This window comes from Chrysochloris asiatica, unplaced genomic scaffold (genome assembly GCF_000296735.1).
Source record: "Chrysochloris asiatica unplaced genomic scaffold, ChrAsi1.0 scaffold00031, whole genome shotgun sequence".
NCBI lineage: Eukaryota > Metazoa > Chordata > Mammalia > Afrosoricida > Chrysochloridae > Chrysochloris > Chrysochloris asiatica.
Genome location: NW_006408549.1, coordinates 1022264 through 1045120, shown reverse-complemented (window position 1 = coordinate 1045120; position 22857 = coordinate 1022264). Strand labels below are relative to the sequence as shown.

The 22857-nt window shown below is 40.9% G+C and overlaps 1 protein-coding gene across 2 annotated transcripts in view; it reads left to right on the top strand.

Annotated features, from left to right (window-relative positions):
* Nucleotides 1-22857, top strand: part of VPS13B (vacuolar protein sorting 13 homolog B (yeast)) — a 1072080-nt gene that overhangs the window by 1036727 nt on the left and 12496 nt on the right. For both annotated transcript variants that reach the window (XM_006859183.1, XM_006859184.1), the window contains exons 54-56: nt 11887-12005; nt 15823-16628; nt 20593-20769. In XM_006859183.1, coding sequence (XP_006859245.1) covers nt 11887-12005; nt 15823-16628; nt 20593-20769 — 1102 coding nt within the window. The remainder of the gene's footprint in view (nt 1-11886; nt 12006-15822; nt 16629-20592; nt 20770-22857) is intronic.

The following is a 22857-nucleotide window of genomic DNA, read 5'->3' as shown; positions in this document are numbered from 1 at the left end:
AATCGTTTCCAACTCTTTTTATTACTTTTCTTCTCACCAGACAGGGAGAGACCAATAGTTGCACCTTAGATGGCTGCTCATAATCTTTTATTTTTTTAATAGTGAACAAAATTACCCTATTTTACTTTGGCACTTAGTTACATAGAAAATTTAACTTATTAAAAATAAATTTTAAATTTCTACTTTCTAATAGTCATAACAAGATCGGCAATTCAAACCCACGAGCTGCTTCTCGGAAATCCTATACAAGGTCGCTATGAGTCAGAATCGACTCGTTGGCACTTAACAACAAATAAAGGAATCCTGGTGTGGTGCTGTAGGATTAACACTGGACTGCAAACCACAGTGTTGGTGGCTCAAACCCACCAACTGCTCCTTGTGCTCTTGATCTTTTAAGATTCCATTCACTACTCACCAAAATACGATGTAAAACATTTATGGATTGTGTTATGCTAATTGACCATGATATCCCCCATGACTATGGTTGTGAGTACTTAGACCCAGCAAATCATTCCTTCAAAGTATTTGCAATGTCTAAGTTTTCATCATTTTGTCACCTGGATGCTCTACCATGGAATCCTGGTATGGTGCTGTAAGATAAGCCCTAGACTGCAAATCACAAGGTTGGTGATTCAAGTCCACCAGTCACTCTTTGGAAACCCTATAAAGGGTCACTATGAGTCGGAACCCACTCAACGGCACTTAACAAAAACAAACAATAATGCTCTACCATGTTCATGGATGTTTGCAGCATAGGTAAATATCCCACGTACAAATATCCTTGGTCAAACCTTTATGTGCTTGTAAGTATAACTTACAAGTACCAATCTTGAATCTACCTCCTATATATAGCAGTATTAGCTTTTGTTCCCTTTAACTCTTGCACTCTTCCCCACATCTTCCATTGCTGGCATCCTTCTTCTGTCAACCTCCCTCTGGTTTTATATTTCCTTACCTATTACCCAAGTTACCATGTGCGTCTACTTGCTGTGAGTTAATGCACTAGACTGCAAATTCAGTTTGAACCATGAGGTCAGCAGTTCAAGCTCACCAGCTGCTCCGTGGAAACCCTATACAGAGTTGTTATGGGTGAGTACCAACTCGATGGCACTTTAACATCAACAACACTCTCTCTAGTCAGTGAACCCCCCTTCCTCTCTCCTTCCCACCCCTGGTAACCACCAAAGAATATTTCTTTTATTGTAAAAATCCTTTCTTAACTGTTTTCAATAGTGTTCTCATATAAGTCCTTTTTCAATAACTGATTTTACTCATTTGTGCCCATTCCAAAGAGAGGTGATCCAACGGAATGTGGAAATCATCAGACAATATCATTGATATTCCATGCAAGTAAAGTTTTACTAAAGGTAATACAGAAATGACTGCAATCATACATTGATAGAGAACTTCCAGAGATTCAAGCCATATTTAGAAGAGGCCGTGGAACAAGGGATATCATTGCTGACGTCAGATGGAGCTTGGCTGAAAGCAGAGAATATCAGAAAGATGTTTACCTGTGCTTTATTGACTATACAACAGCCTTTAATTGTGTGGCTCATGACAAACTATGGACAACATTGTGAAATATGAGTATTCCTGAACACTTAATTGTGTTCATGAGAAACCTGTACATAGACCAAGAGGCAGTTGTTTGAAGAGAACATGGGAACACTGAGTGGTTTAAAATTAAGAAAGGTGTGTGACAGGGTTGTGTTCTTTCACCATACTTATTCAACCGGTATGCTGAGCTAATAATAAGAGAAGCTGGGTTATGTGAAGAAAAATGTGGCATCAGGATTGGAGAAAGACTCATTAACAACCTGCAATATGCAGATGATACAACCGTCCTTGCTGAAAGTGAAGAAGACTTAAAATATTTACTGATGAAGATCAAAGAGCACAGCCTTCGGTATAGATTGCATTTCAAAGAAAGCAAAAGTCCTCACCACTGGACCAATAAACAACATTCTTATTGAAAAGATTGAAGTTGTCAAGAACTTCATTCTTCTTGGATCAACCATCAGCCCTCATGGAAGCAGCAGTCAAGAAGTCGAACAATGTATTGCATTAGGCAAATGTGCTGCACAAGACCTTTTTAAAGTGTTGAAGAGCCAAGATGTCAGCTTGAGGACTAAGGTATGCCTCACTCAAGCCATGGTATTTTCAATAACTTCATATGAAAGCTGGACAGTGAATAAGGAAGACCATAGAAGAATTGATGCATTTGAGTTACGGTGTTGAAGGAGGGTATTTAAAGTACCATGGGCAGCCAAAAGAACAAACAGATCTGTGTTGGAAGACGTATAGCTACAGTGCTCCTTGGAGTCCAGGATGGCCAGACTTGGTCTCTCATACTTTGGACATATTATCAGGAGGGACCAGTCACTGGAGAAGGATATCATGTTTGGTAGGGTGGAGGGTCAGAGAAAAAGAGGAAGACCCCAGCAAGTGGCAGCATCAATGGGCTCAAGCATGGCAATAATTGTGAGGTTGGCCCAGGACCAGGCGGTGTTTCATTCTGTTTTACATAGTTGCTATGAGTCGGTACCAACGCCAATGCACCTAACAACAGTTGTACTCAGTGTAATGTCCTCCAGGTTCATCCATGTTAATAGGTGTTTTGTAGATTCATCGTTATCTTAACCCTTCAACTTTGTAGAGTATTGCATTGTGTGTATATAGCAAAATTTGTGTATCATCTGTCAGTTTGTGGTAACTTGTGTATTGCTGTGATGTTGTAAGCTATGCCACTAGTATTTTAAATACCAGAAAGATCACCCATGATGGACAGGTTTCAGCAGAACTTCCAGACTAAGACAGACTAGGAAGAAGGAGAGCCAGACCTCTTCTGATTGCTTAGCTACTGAAAATCTTATAATTTTGCAAAACATCGTCTGATATAATTCCAGAAGATGAGCCCCTCAGATTGGAAGATACTCAGATTACAAATGGGGAAAAGCTGCTTCCTCAAAGTAGAGTTGACCTGAATGACATGGCTGGCATAAAACTTTTGAAACCTTCATTTGCTGATGGGGCACAACTCAAAATGAGAAGAAACATTAATAATCATACATTGAATTTACAAAGTATGAATCTAAGAAAAATGGAAGTCATCTAAAATGAAATAGAATACATAAAGATCGATATCCTAGACACTAGTGAGTTGAAATGGACTGGTATTGAGCATTTTGAATTGGGCAATCAGTCAGGAATGACAAATTGAAGAGGAATGACATTGCATTCATTGTCAAAAAGAGTATATTTAGATCTATCTTGAAATACAACATTGCTTGTGATAGGATCATATCCATATGCCTGCAAAGAAGACCAGTTAATAACCACTGTCATTCAGATTTGCCACCAACCACTAAAGCCAAAGATAATGGAATTGAAGAATTCTGCCAACTTCTTTAGTCTGTAATTGATGAGACATGCAACCAAGATGCATTGTTAATTACTGGTGATTGAAATTGGAAAGTTGGAAACAAAGAAGTATTTAGAAAATAGAGCCTTGGAAAGAAACAATGCTGGAGATCTCATGACAGAATTTTACAAAATCAGCAACTTATTCATTGCATATACCTGTTTTAAGTAACATAACAGTGATAATACACATGGACTTCACCAGATAAAATACACAGAAATCAAATTATCTAGGAAGAGAGGATGAAAAAGCTTACTATCATTAGCCAAAACAAGGCCAAAGGCCTACTATGGAAAAGACTATCACTTACTTAGTCTGTAAATCTACTGAAACCTGTTCCCCATGGGTAACCCTGTTGGTATTTAAAGTACCAGTGGCATAACTTAACAGCACCACAGTAACAGTCAAGCCACCCCACAGTACAATAAACTGACAGACAACCTTGAATCTGTCCCACCTGAATTTAGAGACTGTCTCAAGAACAGATTTGATGATTTATATATTAATGACCGAAGACCAGAATAGTTATGGGATGACATCAAGAACATCATACATGAAGAAAGCAGAAGATCTGTAAAAAGACAGAAAAACCAGTAAAGACCAAACTGATGTCAGAATAAAATCTGAAACTTCCTTTTGAATATAAAGAAGCTAAATTGACTAGAATAAATGATGAAGTAAAAGAACTGAACAGAAAATTTCAAAGGGCAACTTAAGAAGACAGAGTAAACTATTATAATCAAATATGCAAAGACCTGGAGTTAGAAATCCAAAGGAAAAGACCACTCTCAGCATTTCTCAAACTGAAAGAACTGAAGAAAAAATTTAAGCCTCAACTTGAAATATTGAAAGATTCTATGAGCAGATTGTGGTCCTGGTGTGGAGTTGTAGGATAAGCAATGGACTACAAACCAAAGGTCTGTGATTCAAACCCACCAGTTGCTCTTTGGAAACCGTCTATAGAGTTGTCATGAGTCAGAACTGACTCGAGGACACTTAACAGCAAAAAGGGGCAATTATTGAATGATGCCAGAAGCTTCAAAAGAAGATGGCAGGATGCATGGAGGGGATTGGAACCATGGAAATGAGATGATATACGATGGAATGAATGTAAAACTGAAGTTCTCTCATGTAAACTACCATATAATTCACAATAAAACATTAAAAAAAAAAAAGCAAGAATATACAGTCACGATGTTCAGTCATTTCAAGAGGTAGCATATGATCAAGAACTGATGATATTGAAGTAAGAAGTCCAATCTACACTAAAGGCATTGGTGAAAAACAAGGCTTCAGGAGTTGATAGAATTTGAATTGATCTCAACAAACTTATGCACTTACTTATCTTAGCCAACAAGTTTCCAAGATAGCTTTCTGGTCAACTGATTGGAAAAGATCCATATTTGTGCCCATTCCACAGAAAGATGACCCAATATAAAGCAGAAATAATTGAACAGGATCATTAATATCACATGCAAGTAAATTTTTGCTGAAGATAATTAAAAAGCAATTGCAGCAGTGCATTGACAGAGAGCTGCCAGAAACTGAAGCCGGATTCAGGAGAGATTGTGGAACAGGGAATATCAGTGCAGACATCAGACGGATCTTGATAGAAAGCAGAGCATACCAGAAAGATATTTACCTGTGCTTCATTGACTATGTAAAACTTTTGACTGTGCAGATCATACCAAGCTATGGATAACATTGTGAAGAATGGATATTCCAGAACACTTAATTGTGCTTGTGAGATACCTGTGCATAGACCAAGAGGCAATCATTTGAACAAAACAAGGGGACACTGGTTTGAAATCAGGAAAGGTGTGTGCCAGGGTTGTATTCTTTATTTATTCAGTAAGTATGCTGAGCAAATAATTCAAGAAGGTGGATGATATGAAGAATATGGCATCAGAATCGGAGGAACAACCTTGGATATTCAGATGACACAACCTTGCTTGCTGCAAGCAAAGAAGATTTAAAATACATACTGATGAAGATCAAAGGCTACAGCTTTTAGTATGGATTATACCTCAATGTAAAGAAAACAAAAATCCTCACAAGCAGACCAATAAATAACATCTTAATAAATGGAGAAAATATTAAGTTGTCAAAAACTTCATTGTGCTTGGATCCACAGTCACTTGGATCCACTGCTCAGGGAAGCATCAGTAAGGGTATCAAGCAGCATATTATATTAGACAAATCTGCTGCAAAAACCATCTTAAAGTGTTCAAGAGCAAAACTACCATTTTGAGAACTAAGGCACACCTGAACAAAGCCATTATATTTTCTGTCGACTCATAAGCAGGTGAAAGTTGGACAATGAATAAGGAAAACTGAAGATTTGATGGATTTGAATTATGGAGAAGAATGTTGAAAGTACCATGAACTTCCAGAAAAACAAAGAAATCTGTCTTGGAAGAAGTACAGCAAGAATGCTCTTAGAAGCCAGGTTGGTGAAACTTCGTCTTTTGTATTTTGGACATGTTGTTAGAAGAGATCCATCGCTAGAAGGACATCTTTCTTAGAAAAATGGAGGGTAAGCAAAAAAGTGGAAGACCCCCAGTGAGATGAATTGAACACAGTACCAGCAAGTGGGCTCAAACAGAAGAGCAATTGTGTGAGGATGGCACAGGACTAGACAGTGTTTTTTTCTATTGTATATAGGGCATCTAACAACAACAACAAAAGTACAACCTCTGTTTCCTTTAACTCTTGCATTCCTCCCCACATCTTCCCCTACTTACATCATTCTTTTGCCAGCCTCCCTCTGGTTGTATATTGTTTTCATCATCTTCCAACTTAATACGTATCTTAGCCACTAGTCAGTGAATTACTCTCCCTTCCTTCTCCCCCATGGTAACCATCAAAGAATATTTATTTTAGCAGGAAAACCTCTTCTTGAGATTTTGCAGTAGTAATCTCATAAATATTTATGCTTTTGTGATTGACTAATTTCATTCAGCATAGTGCCCTCCAGGTTCATCCATGTTATGAGATGTTTGCATATTTGTTATTCTTTAATGTTGTGTAGTATTCCATTATGTGTATGTTGCAAACTTGTTTATCCGTTTTTCCCTGATAAACATTAGGTTGCTATTATGAATAGTGCTGCCATGAACATTTTGTTGTTAAGTATTGTTGAGTTGGTTCCAACTCAAAGCGACCCTGTATAGGGTTTCTAAGGAGTGGCTGGTAGGTTGGAACCACCAACCTTGCAGTTACCAGTCCAGTTCTTACCCTATAGCACCACGCCAAGACTCTGATGAACATGGATGTGTATATATCTATTTGTTTTGTGGCTCTTATTTTCTCTACTCTGTATACCAAGTCATTTGAAATACAAGGTTGGTGGTTCAAGCTCACCAGCTGCTCCTTGGAAACCCTATACAGGGTCGCTATGGGTCAGAATCGACTCGACAGTACTTAAAAACAACAACATATACCAAGTAGTGGGATAAATTGGGTCATATGGTATTTCTAGTCCTGGTGTGACACTGTAGGATAAAGCACTGTCAACCACAAGCTCTAAGTTGGAACTAGCTCAATGGCACTTAACTACAACAACAATGATATTTCTATTTCCATCTTTTGGAGGAAGCATCATACCATTTTCCAGATTGGTTGCACCATTTTACAGTCTCACCAGCAGTGTATGAGGATTCCAGTCTTGACACACCCTTGCCAACATTTGCTGTTTTCTTTTTTTTTTTTAACTTTGCTATTAATCCTGGGGTGAGATGAGATCTCATTTTTATTTTGCATCTCCCCAAAGACTAATGGTCGTAAACATTACTTCATATGTTTGTTGGCCACCTGAATGTTATCTTTAGTGAAATGTCAATGTCCTCTTCCCATTTTTTAATTGGATTGGATTAATTATCCCTTTTTTTGTACTTTGTCTGTTATGTGATTGCCCAAAAAATTTTCCTAGTCTCTTTTTACTCTTTTAGTGAAATCCTTTGATGCACAAAGTGTCTAATTTTTAGGAGGCCCCAGTCATCTAGTTGGTCTTCTGCTTTGTGTGTGTTTGTAATTATATTTGATAGTGCATTTATACCATGTATCAGAGTCTCTTAAATTTGTCCCTTTTTTTCCATTGATGATCTTGACAGTTCTAGGTTTTACATTTAGATGCTTAGTCTTTCTTTAGTTTGTTTTGTATATGGGTGACATAATGGGTCTTGTTCATTCTTCTACAAATGAATATCCAGTTTTGTCAGCATCATTTGTCGAAGAGGCCCCCACTCCTATTTAATGTGTTTCAACCCTTTGTCAAAGGTGGTGGTGGTGGTTTTAAGTGCTGTCAAGTTGGTTCTGACTCATAGAAACCCAGTATAAGGTTTCTGAGAGTGACTGGTGGGTTTGGCCCTCTTATTTTACAGTTAAAAGCCCAGTGCTTATCCACATGAGGACACCTTGTCAAAGGTAGGTAGATGGATTTCTTACTAGGTTCTCATTTCTGTTCTGTTGATCTGGCTGTATTTCATGGTACCATTAGTAGTTTGGGCTACTGTGGCTGTATAGTAGGTTTTGAGATGGGGAAATACGAGGCCTCCTACTTTGTTCTTCTCCTTTAGTAATGCCTCGCTTATCCAGGATCTTTTTCCTTTCCTTATAAAGTTTTTTTTTTTTCCATCTCTTTAAAGAATGATTTTGGAATCTGGATTGGGATGGCATTATATCCATAGATCGCTTTAGGTAGTATTGATGTTTTAACAATGTTAAGTCTTCTATCCATGAGCATGGTATGTTCTTCCATTGATTTAGGTCTCTCTTGGTTTCTTATAGTAATGTTTTTCAGTTTTATTTGTATAGGTCTTTTATTTCCCTGATTAGATTTACTCATACTATATCATCTTTTGGGTGACTTTTGTAAATTATATTGTTTTCCTGATTTTCTTTTCAGAGCCCTTTTTATTAGTGAAAAAGAATCCAACTGATTTTTGTATGTTGACCTGGTACTCTGCCATTTTTCTGTATCTTTCAATAAGTTCCAGTACTTTTCTTGCTTCATCTTTGGAATTTTCTATGTATGGTATCATATCATCTGCAAGTAGAATTTTTCTTCCTCTTTGTCAATTTGGATGCCTTTAATTGCCCATTTTTGCCTTATAGCTCTGGTTAAGTCTTCCAGCACAGTGTCGAGTAGGAGTGGTGGTGGTGGTGGTAAAGGACATCCTTGTCTGGTTCCCGTTCACAAGGGAAGAATGCTTTCAGTTTCCCTCTGTTGATAGTAATCTTGACTAATGGCTTTGAACATATGTCCATAATTATGTTAATGAATTTCCCTTCTATTCCTCTTTTGTTGAGTATTTTTATCAGGAATGGATGTTGGATTTTGTGAGATGCCTTTTCTGTGCCGATTGATATGATCATATGGTTATTTTCCTTTGTTTTATTTATGTGGTGGGTTACTTTGGTTGTATCTATGTTCATGATGGATATTAGTATATGATTTTCCTTTTTATATAATTTTCTTTTTGAATGATGTCTTTGCCTGGTTTTGGTATCAGGGTTATGCTCTGATCATGTCTGTAAGGTCAAGGTGGTTGGTGTATATTGTTTAGTTCTTGTGCATCTTTGAGGTTTTTTTCTAGTTCTGTCCTTCATTGAAAGTGGTGTATTAAAATCTCCTTTTATTATATAGTTGTCTAGTTCTTCAATTGTGTTAAGAGTTTGATTTATACATTTTGGAGTTCTTTATTAGGAGCATAGATATTTATTATGATTATGTCTTTTCTTCAATTTACCCTTTAATCATTATATCACATTTGTATTACAGCTTGTATTGCAGTTTATATACCTGATTCTGTCACTAGATTGAAAACTTCTTAAGGGCAGGGATAGAATTCATTTGCTGCATTTGTGTTCTCTGTGGATAGCTTTGAAAGGTATTTTTCAAAAGTAAGTTTCACCCCCTTCTAAGACTGAGACTCAAGGGGAATACATGAACAGGCATGTGGTCTTGCTGGTGACCACATTGGTCTACCAATAAGGGGAAGTGGGGGGAAAACAGCAATAAGTTGTGAGCTAAGTCTGACCACGTTCAATAGACTCCTGTCAATCTGGGTTGAGTCCTGGCCTGGGCCCAGGGACATGGCCACAGAGGACTAGAGCGGAGAGTGAAGTATCCAGCTGATATGAAGTGAGGGGAGATGCAGAAGAATGCCCATACTTGCAGATAATATCCACTTGACCAGGCTTCAATGGCTGGATAATCAAAATTCAACTAGAGGAAGAAAGAATAGGAGAAATAGAGTAATGCATGACAATTTCATGAACTTGACCTATAGTTATAGACGTAGTAGCTCAAAAGAGGAAATGAATCTTCACAGAAAGTGATCATTCTCACTCCCTGTGTACACAGGGTTGATGGGGATGGACAACTTAGAGGTTGGCTACCCAAAATGGGGGGCTAAAAAGGCATGAAGTGACTGGCTTATAAGCTTTCAAGAGGGAGCCTAGTTCCAGAGGGTGTGGGGGAAGGTATAATCTCCACTGAGTGGTTTCCAACCTGTCTGGATGGGGCTGGTGAAAGGAGATGGGGATAAGACTCTTGTGGTTCAGTTGTGAATAATTGCTATCAGGACTGACTGTGAGGGTTGGAAATGTTAAGGTAAGCATTTTGTGACAAAAGGACGGGAGTGGTTGATCTTGCAGTCCAGGAATGGAGGTCCCTGGGAGAAGAACGGAGTGCAGGACCCTACCCAGAGAAGCAGTGATGCCAGAGATTGAACAAGAGACAATGATGTAGAGAGATGGAGCATCTAGGGACTCTGGACTCAAGGAGGGAAAGGAGGGGCTGTGTGCTGATGGCCGGGGGCAGGGGGGCAGGAAGGCAGGCTTGTGGGTGTACCCTTTAGTTGTTTGATGATGCATCGAGGGGATTGGAATCATTGCAATGAAATGAAATACTATAGGATGAATGTAAAGCTGATGTTCTCCCATGTAAACTATCATTCAATTCACAATAAAAACTTAAAACAAACAAGCATGTGAACATATAGTAGTAGGTTTGTGGTGATCTGAAACTCCCATTTTTCCAGTGAGATCCATATTTAGTTATTATCCACACAGCCAAATGCCTTTACATGCTTAATAAAGCACTAATCAATATCTTTCTGGTATTCTCTTCTTTCAACTAATATCTACTTGACATTAGTTATGATATCCCTTGTTCCATCCATGCACTCTTCTGAATCTAGCTTGAATTTCTGGCAGCTCCCTATCAATGTACTGCTGCCATCATTTTTTATTAGCCTGAGTCAAGTTTTACTTGTGTATGATACTAATAATATGTTTGACAATGAAGGAAAAAAAATTAAGTTTCAAACGACTCTTGCAAAAGAAACAGACTTCAGGCAAGATTGTAGACTAGGCAGAATGCTACACCAGAGCCACTTCACAAGAAAGGAGCCTGGTACCTTGAAGTTATTTCCAAGTTTGAGTCCATAACTCTTTCCTGATTCTATGTATACAGTCTTATGTAGTTCTATATTCCATCAGAATTAGAATACAATCACTTCATGTCAAGTAAGTAACTACGTTTGTTCTGTCATCAAGGAAATTTTTGTCTCTTCTTTTATTTGTTGTCCTAACAATATTAAAGGGCAAGACTTGGACTGCATGGATATTGCACATATGCACAATTGACCAGTGCTTGTCCCAAGCATCTGGAAGTTCTTGTCCATACCCTCAGGTAATCCTGGCTGTGATCATAATAATGTTCTTGGAGAGTTTTTTAAACCGTTCTGTTCTGTTTAAAAATATTTATCCATTTAAGCAATATTGGTGTTTAATGTAGAAAGGGCATCGGTTCTGCTGGCCTAGTTCCTGACCTCGTGAGATAGAACTTTTCTTAGGTCTTAGTCCACCTTCTCATGGTATAAAATTAATTTTATTTACAAGCAAATCAGCATATCAAACGTTCTTGTTACAAGTTATATGAAGGACACTGAGAGGCTTAATCAAGTGTCTTAATGGTAGGTTTTCAGGTATGTTTGTGGTGTCCTTGGCATTGACGGCCATCCCCAGGGTCGGAAGTCAACACTCAAGATCCTGAAACTGTTTGCACATTGCATTTCAAGTTCTCAGTTTTTGATATTTGTTTTTCCCCATAGCGATTTATATGCACCCATAAAACCAGCCCACAACCAGGATCCAGCCCATACAGTTACTCGCCTATTCCAAAAAGCAGAGAATGAAGAAGCTCATTCCCCATTATCCTTTTTTTTTTTTAATTCCTTCTGTGAACCTTACAGCTGGATATGGAAACATCTGTATCTAATTGTTTTCATTTTGGGGTCGTTTTTGGTTGTAGTTTAATTTTTTTTTTTCATTTCACATCAACTGAATGGCTATAACGAACTATAACATAAAGTGTGGTATTTAATCAGAACTTGAGACAGCTGAAGTCAGCCATTCCCAGTAGTGTTTGTTTCTTTTGAATCTTCTTTCTGCAGGTTTTGTTCCTAACTGGCTTTGGCTATGTGTATGTGGACATTGTTCATCAGTGTGGCACTATCTTCATATCTCTGGCCCCAGAAGGAAAAGCAGGACCTATTTTAAGCAATCCCACAAGGTAGGTTGATTTTTTACCCAGTAGCAGAGTAGTAATCTTCCCTGTAAAAAGCTTTATACTATTTATCAATCTTTGCCACCCCTTTTATATATTAGAAGGAACCCTGGTAGTGCAGAGATTGAAGTCCTTGGCAGCTAACTAGAAAGTCAGCCGCTTCACAGGACAAAGCTATGACAGCCTCAGAAACCCTACAGAGTCATTGTGTTCTGTCCTAGAGGGTCGCTAAGAGTCAGAATTGACTCAGCAGCAGTGGGGGGTATATTATACATTAACGCTTTGGGCAAATTACTTCTTAATCCACAATTTAAAATAGTTATTAACATTAAATTGTATATATGATACATGGAGTCCTGATGTGGGGCTCTGGGTTAATGTGTTGGACTGCAAAGTCACTTTGAACCACAAGGTTGGTGGTTCAAGTTCACCAATCGCTCCTTGAGAACCGTATACAGAGTCGCTGTGGCTTGGAACTGGCTCAAGAGCTTTTAACACCACCACCACCAACAAATTATATATAGTAATGTTGCATCTTCCAATTCTTCTCCGTGAGAAGTTCAACAAACTGATTTACCATTATCATAAGCATAAACCTTTTGTTTCCACACAAAAAACTTTGACTTAGTAATTGTTGTTAGGTGTTACTGAGTTGCTTCTGACTCAGTAGCAACCCTCTGTACAACAAAAGAAAATACTGCCGAGTGCAGCACCATCCTCACGAACAGTCTTATGGTAGTGTTGTTGTAGTCACTGTAGCCGTCCATCTCACTGAGGGGCTGCCTCTCTTTTGCTGGCCCTCTACTTTTCTAAGCATGATGGATGTCCTTCTCCAGGGACTGATTCCTTCTGATAACGTGTCAAAAGTATGTGAGACAAGGTCTCACCATCTTGCTCCTGAGGAACATTCTGGTTGTACTTCTTCCAGTATAGCAGTTGGTGTTGCTGTGCGTCATCAAGTTGATTCTGACTCATAACAACCCTGTATAGGGTTTCCAAGAGCAACTGGTAGGTTTGAACCTCCAACCTTGTGGTTAGTGCAGTTAGCTGTCCAGTGTTTATCCCAGAGCACCACATTAGTAATTACTTAATAAATTGTTATTGTTAAATGCCATCAAGTTGATTCCGACTCATAGCGACCCTGTATAGGGTTTCCAAGGAGCAGCTGGTGGGTTTGAACTGTTGACCTTATGGTTCTCAGTCCAGTGCTGATCCACAGCACCACACCAGAAATCCACCTAATAAATAGAGCTACATAAAAAATAAATGCACTTCTAAGAGTCATATTTTCCTCCTTTGACCTGAATGTTGCTCTGAGGTTTTAAAATCATAAGCCAGACAGACTGTTCATGTCCTGATAGCCTTAATATAAGAGAACTCATACAATTTAATAGGAATAATATTCTTTTCCTCCAAAAGGAAATGAGGCAAAAGACAGGAACAGAAAATTCTAGATAGATGAATTACAAGTTATCAGAGAAATGTACATTTAAATAAGATATTATTTCCTTGAAATTCAGTCCTGGTGAAAGTATAAATTGGTACCATTTTCTGGGAATCCTTTTTGTTGTTAAATGTTGTCAAGTTGGTTCCAACTCAGAGATACTCGGTGTAAGGTTTCCAAGGAGCAGCTGGTGGATATGAACCACTGACCTTGTGGTTAGCAGCCCAGCGCTTATCCTGTAGCACCACATCCCATTAGCTTGAAAATTTCAAAACTAGATGCTAATGAAATAACTACAAGTAGACAGAGATATATGCCAAGAGATGTTTATCACATTGTTCATCATCATGGGAAAATATCTAGAGTGTAAATGCCTCTCAGTAGGGAAATGGATAATTAAATAGAAAAGAAATTGTAAAGGGCTGATAGAATTTATAATGAATACAAAAATACATATGATACAATCACATAATTTAACCAAAATATGAAATTAAATATACAAGTATGATCATATACAAGTCTGCTATAAATGCGTGAATATACAGGCATATACATGCAGATTCTAGTACACAGATACAGAAAACATCCCTAGCCAAAAAGACTGAAAGAAAAGAAACAATCAAAATTGCTGATAGATGCAGGATTATAAGTGATTATTTTCACTTTCTACAATTAACATTTATAATCATAAGTAACTAAAATTAAAACATAATGTAATAATACCTTTTGAGCAGAAAGAGAGATAATCTGACTTAACTTTGTAGAGACTGCTGGGCTGCCCTTTGCAAGCAGGCTGTAGAGAAACAAAGATGGAGGCAGGAGATTGGTTAGAAGATTATTATAGTTACTCAGACTGGAGATACAATGGTTTCAATAAAAGTGACCAGACTTTGGGTATCTTTGTAAGATAAAGCATTGGGATATCCTGGCACACTGGATCAAGGTTGAAAATGGAGGCATCAAGGATGACTCCACATTTTTTTATCTGAGAGACTGGAAAGATATGATGCCATCAATTTAGATGATAAAAGACTATCTGTAGGTTTAAGGGTAAGATGAAACGTTTGGTTATAGACATGTAAGTTCAGGTAGGTGCCTTGTAGACATCTAAGTGAATAGGTACAAAGGTAGTTAGAAGTCTGGCGTTCAAGGGAGTTAATCGTGTAACTTTGGAAGTCATCAACACATAGCTGATATTCCAAAGCAGGAGACCACATGAGATCTCCAAGGGAGTGAGTGGAGAAAGGAAAGAGGACCAAAGGCACATTAACTTTAGGAGATCTGGGAGAACAGTCTGGATTATCCTACATGACTAAGGTTAGTGACCAAAGAGGCAGAAACAAGAATGGTATCCTGAAAGACATATCAAGAGCGTGTTTCCAAGAAGAGGATGGCGTTATCACAGTGTCACATGGGTAAGTGAAAAGCTAGAAAGCCATCATTTGATTTAGTCACTTGGAAGTCATGGTGACATTGACATTTGTCATTTTGGTAGACTGGCGAGGGAAAAAGCCTGCTTGGAGCAAGTTTAAGTGCAAGTGGAAGGAAGGAATAGGAGACTATGTATATATGTACACATATATAATACTCCCGTAAAGATTTACACCCTCGGAAACCCTGTACAGGGTCGCTATGGGTCGGAACCGACTCGATGGCACTTAACAACTTAATATAATGCTTTAGAGTTTTCGTGTAGAGAATCAGAGAACCCAGTCTTAGCTAGAAGAAGATTTGGGATTATAAGAGGAATTTTAACACAGGAGAGAGAACATCATGTTTATTACTGCTAGTAATGATCCAGTTAAACATGGAAAGACCAGTGCTGTAGGAGTGGTGTGAATTTCTGAGTGATGTCCTGAGTCGCTTAGAGGAGAGTGAATGAGTGCACAATACAGGGGCTCACCTGACACAGGAGCACGGCAGTACTTCTAGAAATGGTGGGAGAGCAGAGCACATGGGTTTAGGTGCTCATCCATAGACAGCTGTGTTGGGAGTTCATGGTAAGTTTTCTTGTACTTGCTCCACTTCTTAAATTAAGGAACTTAGTTATTTTTATGATGTCTTTCTGCCTTGTCATCATCATGATAGAGAACTAGTACACAACAACCAGAGGGATTTTGGAGTAAGAAATCTGGTGTTGATAAGGGAAACACATACCGAAACACGACAAGAACTTGTAATCGTCCCATCGGGAACATTTCCCAGTACTGTTGGGAGTGTGAGTGGCTCTGTCCAGACACGATGTACTGAACAGTAGAGTTCTTATTTGTTTTTTAGGAGACTCTGGTGTCCCATCAGGAGATATTTCATAAAGCATTATTGATAAAAAAAAATAAGAAGAATGGGGGAAGAATAATATGGTTCTCTTTTCCTCTCTAGGACACTGGAGAAGATTGTTACATTTAAAATGTTCATCACTCAATTGAGCCTGGCAGTGTTTGATGACCTCACACACCACAAAGCATCATCTGAACTTCTGAGACTCACACTGGACAATGTGTTTCTCCAGATGGCCCCAGTGGCTGGTCACCTCCCTGTGGAAGAGACCCCTGAAGCCCTCTTTCAGCTTTACTGTATTGAGGTCTACTGTGGGGACTTGCAGTTGGACAACCAACTTTATAACAAGTCCAATTTCCACTTTGCTGTCTTGGTCTGCCAGGGAGAAAAAACAGAACCTCCTCAGTGTTCCAAACTGCAGAGTCTCCTCGTATCCAGTGAAGATTTGGAAGAGTACAAGGAAAAATGTTTTATCAAACTTCACCTCACCTTAACTGAGGGCACAAGCTTCTTATTTGATATTAATGAGTTCAGTTTTGAATTGAAACCTGCCAGGTTGTATGTGGAAGATACCTTTGTGTACTATGTCAAAACTTTGTTTGACACCTACCTCCCAAACAGCAAGCTGACTGGTCACTCCAGGGCCCTCTCAGGAGGTAAACAGGCGTTGCCTGTGCAAGTCAGCCAGCACGCCAGAGCCTTGGTGAATTCTGTGAAGTTACGGAAGCTGGTAATACAGCCGGTGAACCTCCTCGTCAGTATCCATGCTTCCCTCAAGCTGTATATAGCCTCCGACCACACTCCTCTCTCCTTCTCGGTGTTTGAAAGAGGGCCCATCTTCACCACAGCCAGGCAACTCATCCATGTGCTGGCAATGCACTATGCCGCCGGGGCTCTCTTCAGAGCAGGTGAGGAGGGCAAGCCGGGGGGCTGTGACCTTGCCCTGGATGTCACAAACAAGAATCTGGGCAAAAGCGATATCCTTTGGGTGGTGACATACCTACTCAAAGACAATTATGGTCGCGAGGTGAAAACCATAGATTTGAATCTCAGTTCTGCCAGTTTGGGTTGTCGGGCCTTGGGTAAGTGATTGAACCTTTCTGAGTCTCAGTTTCCTAATCTTATTAAATAGATTTGGGGGGTTTTAAGAGGCTTAGATGAAAGTATGTAAAGGACCTTGCATTTTGCTTGACACTTTAACACTCTAGCAATGGCAGCTTTTCTATTCCTAGTGCTGTGACATGAACGTTTCATTCCATTTAGCAAATTCTTTTTGCTATGGTGTACAGGATACCATATTAGCTCACAGGTACAGCCAGCAAGACTAGCCAAGGCCCTCAGCCCCTAGGTCTAAAAAAAAAAAAAATCCAGTTTTAGGTTATCAGGTTCTTATCACATTCCGTAAGAAATTTGGAAAATTTGTACATGCTAGTAAGATGCAGAAAGGAAACAGCAAAGAGAAGGCTGATGGTGGTCCTACCTGCTCCACAGACCTGGGCCTAATATCAGAGAATGGCCTTGCTCCTTCTTCCTGGCTCATTGCCTTCTGGTGCCAGGCAAGGGGCTTCCTGCTCACCAAGGGCCAGTCTAACTGCTCCGAGAAGCCTACAGTGATGGCTGGAGTACAGGTGCAGTCTTGTACAGGAAGTCCTGTGGGCCACATGGTCCCAGAACAGTTAGGGAATCAGCATCAAAGCACACATTGCTGACCCAGGTTCACTTGAAAGCACTTTCAGTTGGATAGTCTGGCTCCCCATGTTCCAAAGAATCCTAGCAAAGACCACCACCCAGAGTTGACTTTTTTTCCGTCCTTTCTGGCAAAGAGAGGACCCATCGTACTTGCTGGAAGCAACAAAGGAGAGGGTCTTAGAGGACCTTTTTTCTACCCTCTTTGTAACGTATTTGGCAGATGTCGTCCCATGGAAGATTGATATTGTGGCAGAAAACAGCCCATGTTATTGCCATCTTGTTAAGATTAGATTTTCTCCATAATGAAAATTCTTAGAGTTAATAGGTCTGTCCAGAACTCTTAAGCTGAAAATGACGAGATCAGGAGGAGGGCCCTGCTGGCGTTGTTTTGATAGCTTGCACAACAATGAAGAAAGCATTTCCCTCTTGCTAAGAAATCATTTAAAAATAAGCAGTTAACATTTCAGATTTAATAGACAGGGGTATTTATAAACAGTTCCAGAAACGTACTCTTCCAGGCAGTTTTGCTGGAATGAGGTTACCAAGCTCAGATCCGAGTCGTCAGCTGGAGTATGCCTCCCCTTGGTCACCACATAAACGCCGAGGTGTGAGGGCACCCGTCTGTGAAACAAGCTGGCAGAGAAACTCCAGCTTGGGGCACCAAGTAACCGTGTCCCTGAAGCCTGTGTGCTAACAAGGATCACTCTGTTCTGTTTTATGTTTTTAATGAGCTTTCACAAGAACATTCTGTTTGGATTTTTTTTGTAATCCACCTAAAAATCATCTAAGCTTTTGTCCCAACCTCACTGTACACAGTACTGTGACAAGAAATCTGAAGATCGAGGGCCAGGTTTGTGGAGGCTGCTGGGAACTCTGTCACTAGAAACTTAAGTTCAATCTAAAGATTTGGAGGAGAGCAGTGATGGGGAGACCACAGTGAGCAGAGAAGGTCCTGCATCAGCTAAGAGCTGGGGTGGGGGAGTGGGCAGGCTAGCTGCTTCCACTCACTGGGTGCCCACTGCACTGAAAGATTGGAGGAGACCAGCACGCAGTGGTCTTTGCTTGGCAATAGCTACTCTCCAGTCTTGACTTAAATGTGGAATATGTGCAGAGAAGGGGCCCTAACATGCTTCTAGACCAACCTCCTCCAGGTGGGACATAACAACAGATTATGTGTGGCGCTATAGGATAAGCACTGGACCACAAGTTCAGTTTGAACCACCCAGGTGTTCCTCAAAAACCCTATACAGGGTCGTTATGAGTCAGAACTGACTCAAGGGCACTTAACCTCAAAAACAACAGCATTCCAGACTAGTGGGAATCTGTTGTTTTCTTTAGAGCGGTAGCTCCAATGAGGACTATCCCACCCCCTCCCACGAGCAGCTTGCCTCGGCTTTGCAGCCTGATTGTTGGGTGGGGAGTGTCACAGAAAGTGTGGGTGGGCTTTGGAGTCTGTTAAACCTGGGTTGGAAACCCACCCCACATGTCTAACCATCTGTGAGAAGGTGTGAGCATTTGACTTAACCTCTGAGGAGATTAAGAAGCATTCCCTCCTCTTGCCTGGCTGTGAGAGACACTCAGAAGACAAGAGTCCCACCATGACAGACTCACCTGTCCCTGTGCCTGCTCTAACTGGTGACCCCACAAAGGGGCTTAGTCATTATTGGACCACCTGGACTAATGGAAGGGAGATGGTAATATTTCTCATGTGCACAATCACTGTGAGAACTGAATGAGTTGAATACCTGCCCCCATGTTATTTTTGTTAGATACCGTCAAGTTGGTTCCAACTCCTAGTGAACCAATATAGGGTTACCGAGGCTATAAATCCTTAAGGAAACAGAAAGCCTCACCTTTTCCCCATGGAGTGGCGAGTGGATTTGAACTGCTGGCCTTGTGGTTAGTAGCCCAACACATATGTAGCCCACTGTGCTACCAGGGTTCCTTATCTGGCATCTATTGGCCTTACCATTTATAATCATCATCTTCTGGAAATTATTCCTCCTTTGAGGTTATGCATTGGATTATGCATTGGACTGCTAACCGCCAGGTTACTGCCTCGTGGAAGGACGAGGAGGCTGTCTGCTCCCATAAAGACTGACAGCCTCAGGAACCCTAAGCAGGGTCACTATGACCTGGAACCGACTTAATGGTACACAACCACCACCGTCTATGTGAACAGTATTTGGGAATCCTTCCAGAACTGGGCTTGACTGTTATACCCCTCTCTTAACTGAGGGCTGCTCCTCAGTGACCTGCTGGGAGAACGGGGTTGGGGGATGGCTCCCATATAACATAGGTCCTTTTCCTCCAGCCAGGAGGTCAGTGGATTTTCAGAGGTTGGAGTTGCCTTTCCAAATTCCCCTCTTTACCTTGGCCTTGCCTCTAGTCCTCTGAGCCTGTAACCCCAAGTCCCCAGTCTGGGGAGGAAGGAGAATTGAAGTGTCTGGCAGATGCCACCACAGCACATCCCAGGAGGCAGCGGACACAGCAGACAGGCCAGCCCCTGGCAAACCTGACCGTAACTGGAAAACCAGATCCTAGGCCACCCTCCTGGGATGTTCGCAGGGAACACTCCCCGCTCATGAAGCTCATCAGTGTGGCCATGTCACCGATGTTGACACAACTGAAGCTAGGGTACAGGGGAGACATTTGTCTGGCTCTAGTTCTGTTCCAAAGGGAAGCACTTGGTAGGATTGGGAAAGATAAAAAATCACTGCTCCATCCTTGTGAGAAGTTTGCAACACCCAATCTAGCATGTAGCCGCCTCCCCCAGACCAGACATCTCCTCCTCATCCTGGCCCTCCACCACCCCTCGAGGCTCTAAAATAGCCACTAGCAAAAACCTGCAGAGCAAGGAACCCGCCTCCTCTCTGGCTGGGGGAGCCCACATCCCCCCCACGCCCCCCTTGCAGGAACATGGGAGGCTCAGGCAAGGAAGTCATATTAAAGCGATTTGTGAGGCCGCCAAAAGGATCACTTTGATTTATAAAGTATGAAAGCTTGCCATTTGTGAATTCACAGTGAATGAGTTATTTCCCATATTTTGCTCCAGAGAAGCTTATTACATTCTCAATTCTAGTGTGAAAAATGAATTGCAGAGAAAATGGGTCACTTTTTCGAAAATGTTGGAGGTGTTTCCTTTAGGGTTTCGGTAACCCTTTCCCGTTGGTACCATTGCAGGTTGGGTGGTAGGCTCTCTGGAGATCCTCGGCAGTCCTGCGAGTTTGGTGAGAAGCGTAGGAAACGGGATCGCTGACTTCTTCAGGCTTCCGTATGAGGGGCTGACCCGGGGCCCCGGAGCATTTGTCAGTGGCGTTTCCAGAGGGACCACATCATTTGTAAAGCACATTTCCAAAGGTAGCTATTTTGGTTCTTTGCACGAATGCCTCATTATTATTCCTTCCCTGTTTTGTTTAATTATTTTGAAGAGTGTGCTAAAGTTTTAAATGCATTCAGATTGCTTCTAGCTTTGTTGGGCTTGCTGGCTTGCAGGGTAATGTTGGATTTGTAACAGAACTCATATATAATGTCTTATGTTTTAAACAGATCACTACTTGCCTATAGTGTGTGAAAATGTTTCAGAAACTTCAGAATTTTAAACCTCCCACTGGGAAAACAAGGATTGGCTCAACTGCTATTTCATGTGATAAATACAGAAATATTAAAGGTGTTCAGGGCTTCTGCTAAACATCAGAAATCCTACACTGCGTTGCTTCATCATATTTTTTTTTTCATGTAGATACAGTTGTCATAACTTTTGTAAGTATATGGATACATTTTGACATGGAAGCAGATTTGGAGGTACAACGGCCAACTTTCCTCTTGCACGCTGCTAAACAGTGCCATCTTGTGGCCGAGATGAACCATTAGGCACACAGGCCGATTGCTCAAGGCTGTAGCCCAAAAGTGTTGTTGAAAGTGCTGTCAAGTCAGTTCCGACCAACCTGGCGGCGCTATACCAGCCTGAAATGTAGGCATCCCATAAGGAGAACCTGCCCTTAGGTCAGGTTGGCCGTGGCTGGGGAATGAACAAGGGCCCCATTGCTTATTAGCAACCTGGGAAAACACGGCAAAGTGCTTGCTCCCATAAAAGGCATTTTACTATAATGTAAACATAACACTCCATTATGAGTGGACAGGTTGTAGATGTTTCTGTTGTTGCTGTTATTGTTAAGTGCCATTGAGTTAGTTCCCACCCATAGCCACCCTGTATAGAGTTTCCAAGGAGCGGCTGATGGGTTTGAACTGCTGACCTTATGGTTTGCACTCCAGTGCTGATCCTACAGTGCCACAGCAGGAGTCTCTAACAGATCTCAAAAGAAGCCTTGAGTTTGAAATATGAACTCCGTAGATGTGGACGCTGGAATCTTTGTGGTTCTGTTTTTTTTCTGTGAAAATAAGACATCACCACCTCCTAAGTTACCTTCACTTTAGTGGTAACTGGAGCACACTCATTCCTCCTCTTCTACTCATAACAAAGGCTTGTTGTGTGTCCATGTGCGCCTCCTGGTAAAGGTGCAGCTGCAAAAATGGCATCTGCTGTTTCTTCCTGAAATTAGATGTCCAATAACAGATGAGCTGTGTGTTCGCTTCAGGGCGTGCTGTGGATGCCTTTCAGATTTGTTCACTGAGCTACATGCAGACTTGCTAAATGAAATTAAGGCTGTTTGGAACAAGATGCTGAAATTGTCTTAGGAAAGCCAAGCCAACTCGTGGCTTTGAAGTGATTTCCTCCCTTTATCACCCTCTTGGTTTCCAGTTAGCATCTTGAATATCAAAAGTGCACATATATTCCCTGTGGCACAAGACTGATTTCCTCAGTGTGCCAAGTGATACAGTTTAGTGTCTCCCTTTGTTATGACTGAAGTAATAAGGAAGTGGACACATTTCTTAACAGTTTGTCTTAAAATTCAGCACCATGACCTTATCTTCTAAGATCGCTGTAAGCAAGTTTTAAGCTTTCAAAATTGAGCCTCAGTGAGGACTTCAGAACTGTTTTGACCAAACCATGACAACTTAAATGATGTTGTTGTTAGGTGCCATGGAATTGGTTCTGACTTCCACTGTGACCCCCGAATGAGACACTGCCCAGCCCTGTGGCAGCTGCATAATCACTCCTGTGTTTGAGCCAATTGCTGCAGCCACTATGTCGTCTCTCTCATTGAGGGTCTTCCCCTTTGCAGATTAAGTGAAATGCTAGTGAGTTGGCATTTCATCTGGAATTCCAGGTATTTTTCGGTAAGCAGAACTTTTTTTGCCTCACCATCTTAAGTGAGCCATCACCTTCGCAAGTGCTCATCAGCACCTCATTTTCTTAAGGTGACTGCCTGAAATTGCCCAAGATGCAGCCCCCACTGGACCGCCCAGGCCTGTCCAGGAAGGATAGACCTGCTCTCAGCTGCTCCTTTGACTCTCTCCCATTGGTGTCTGCCAGAGGCCACACCT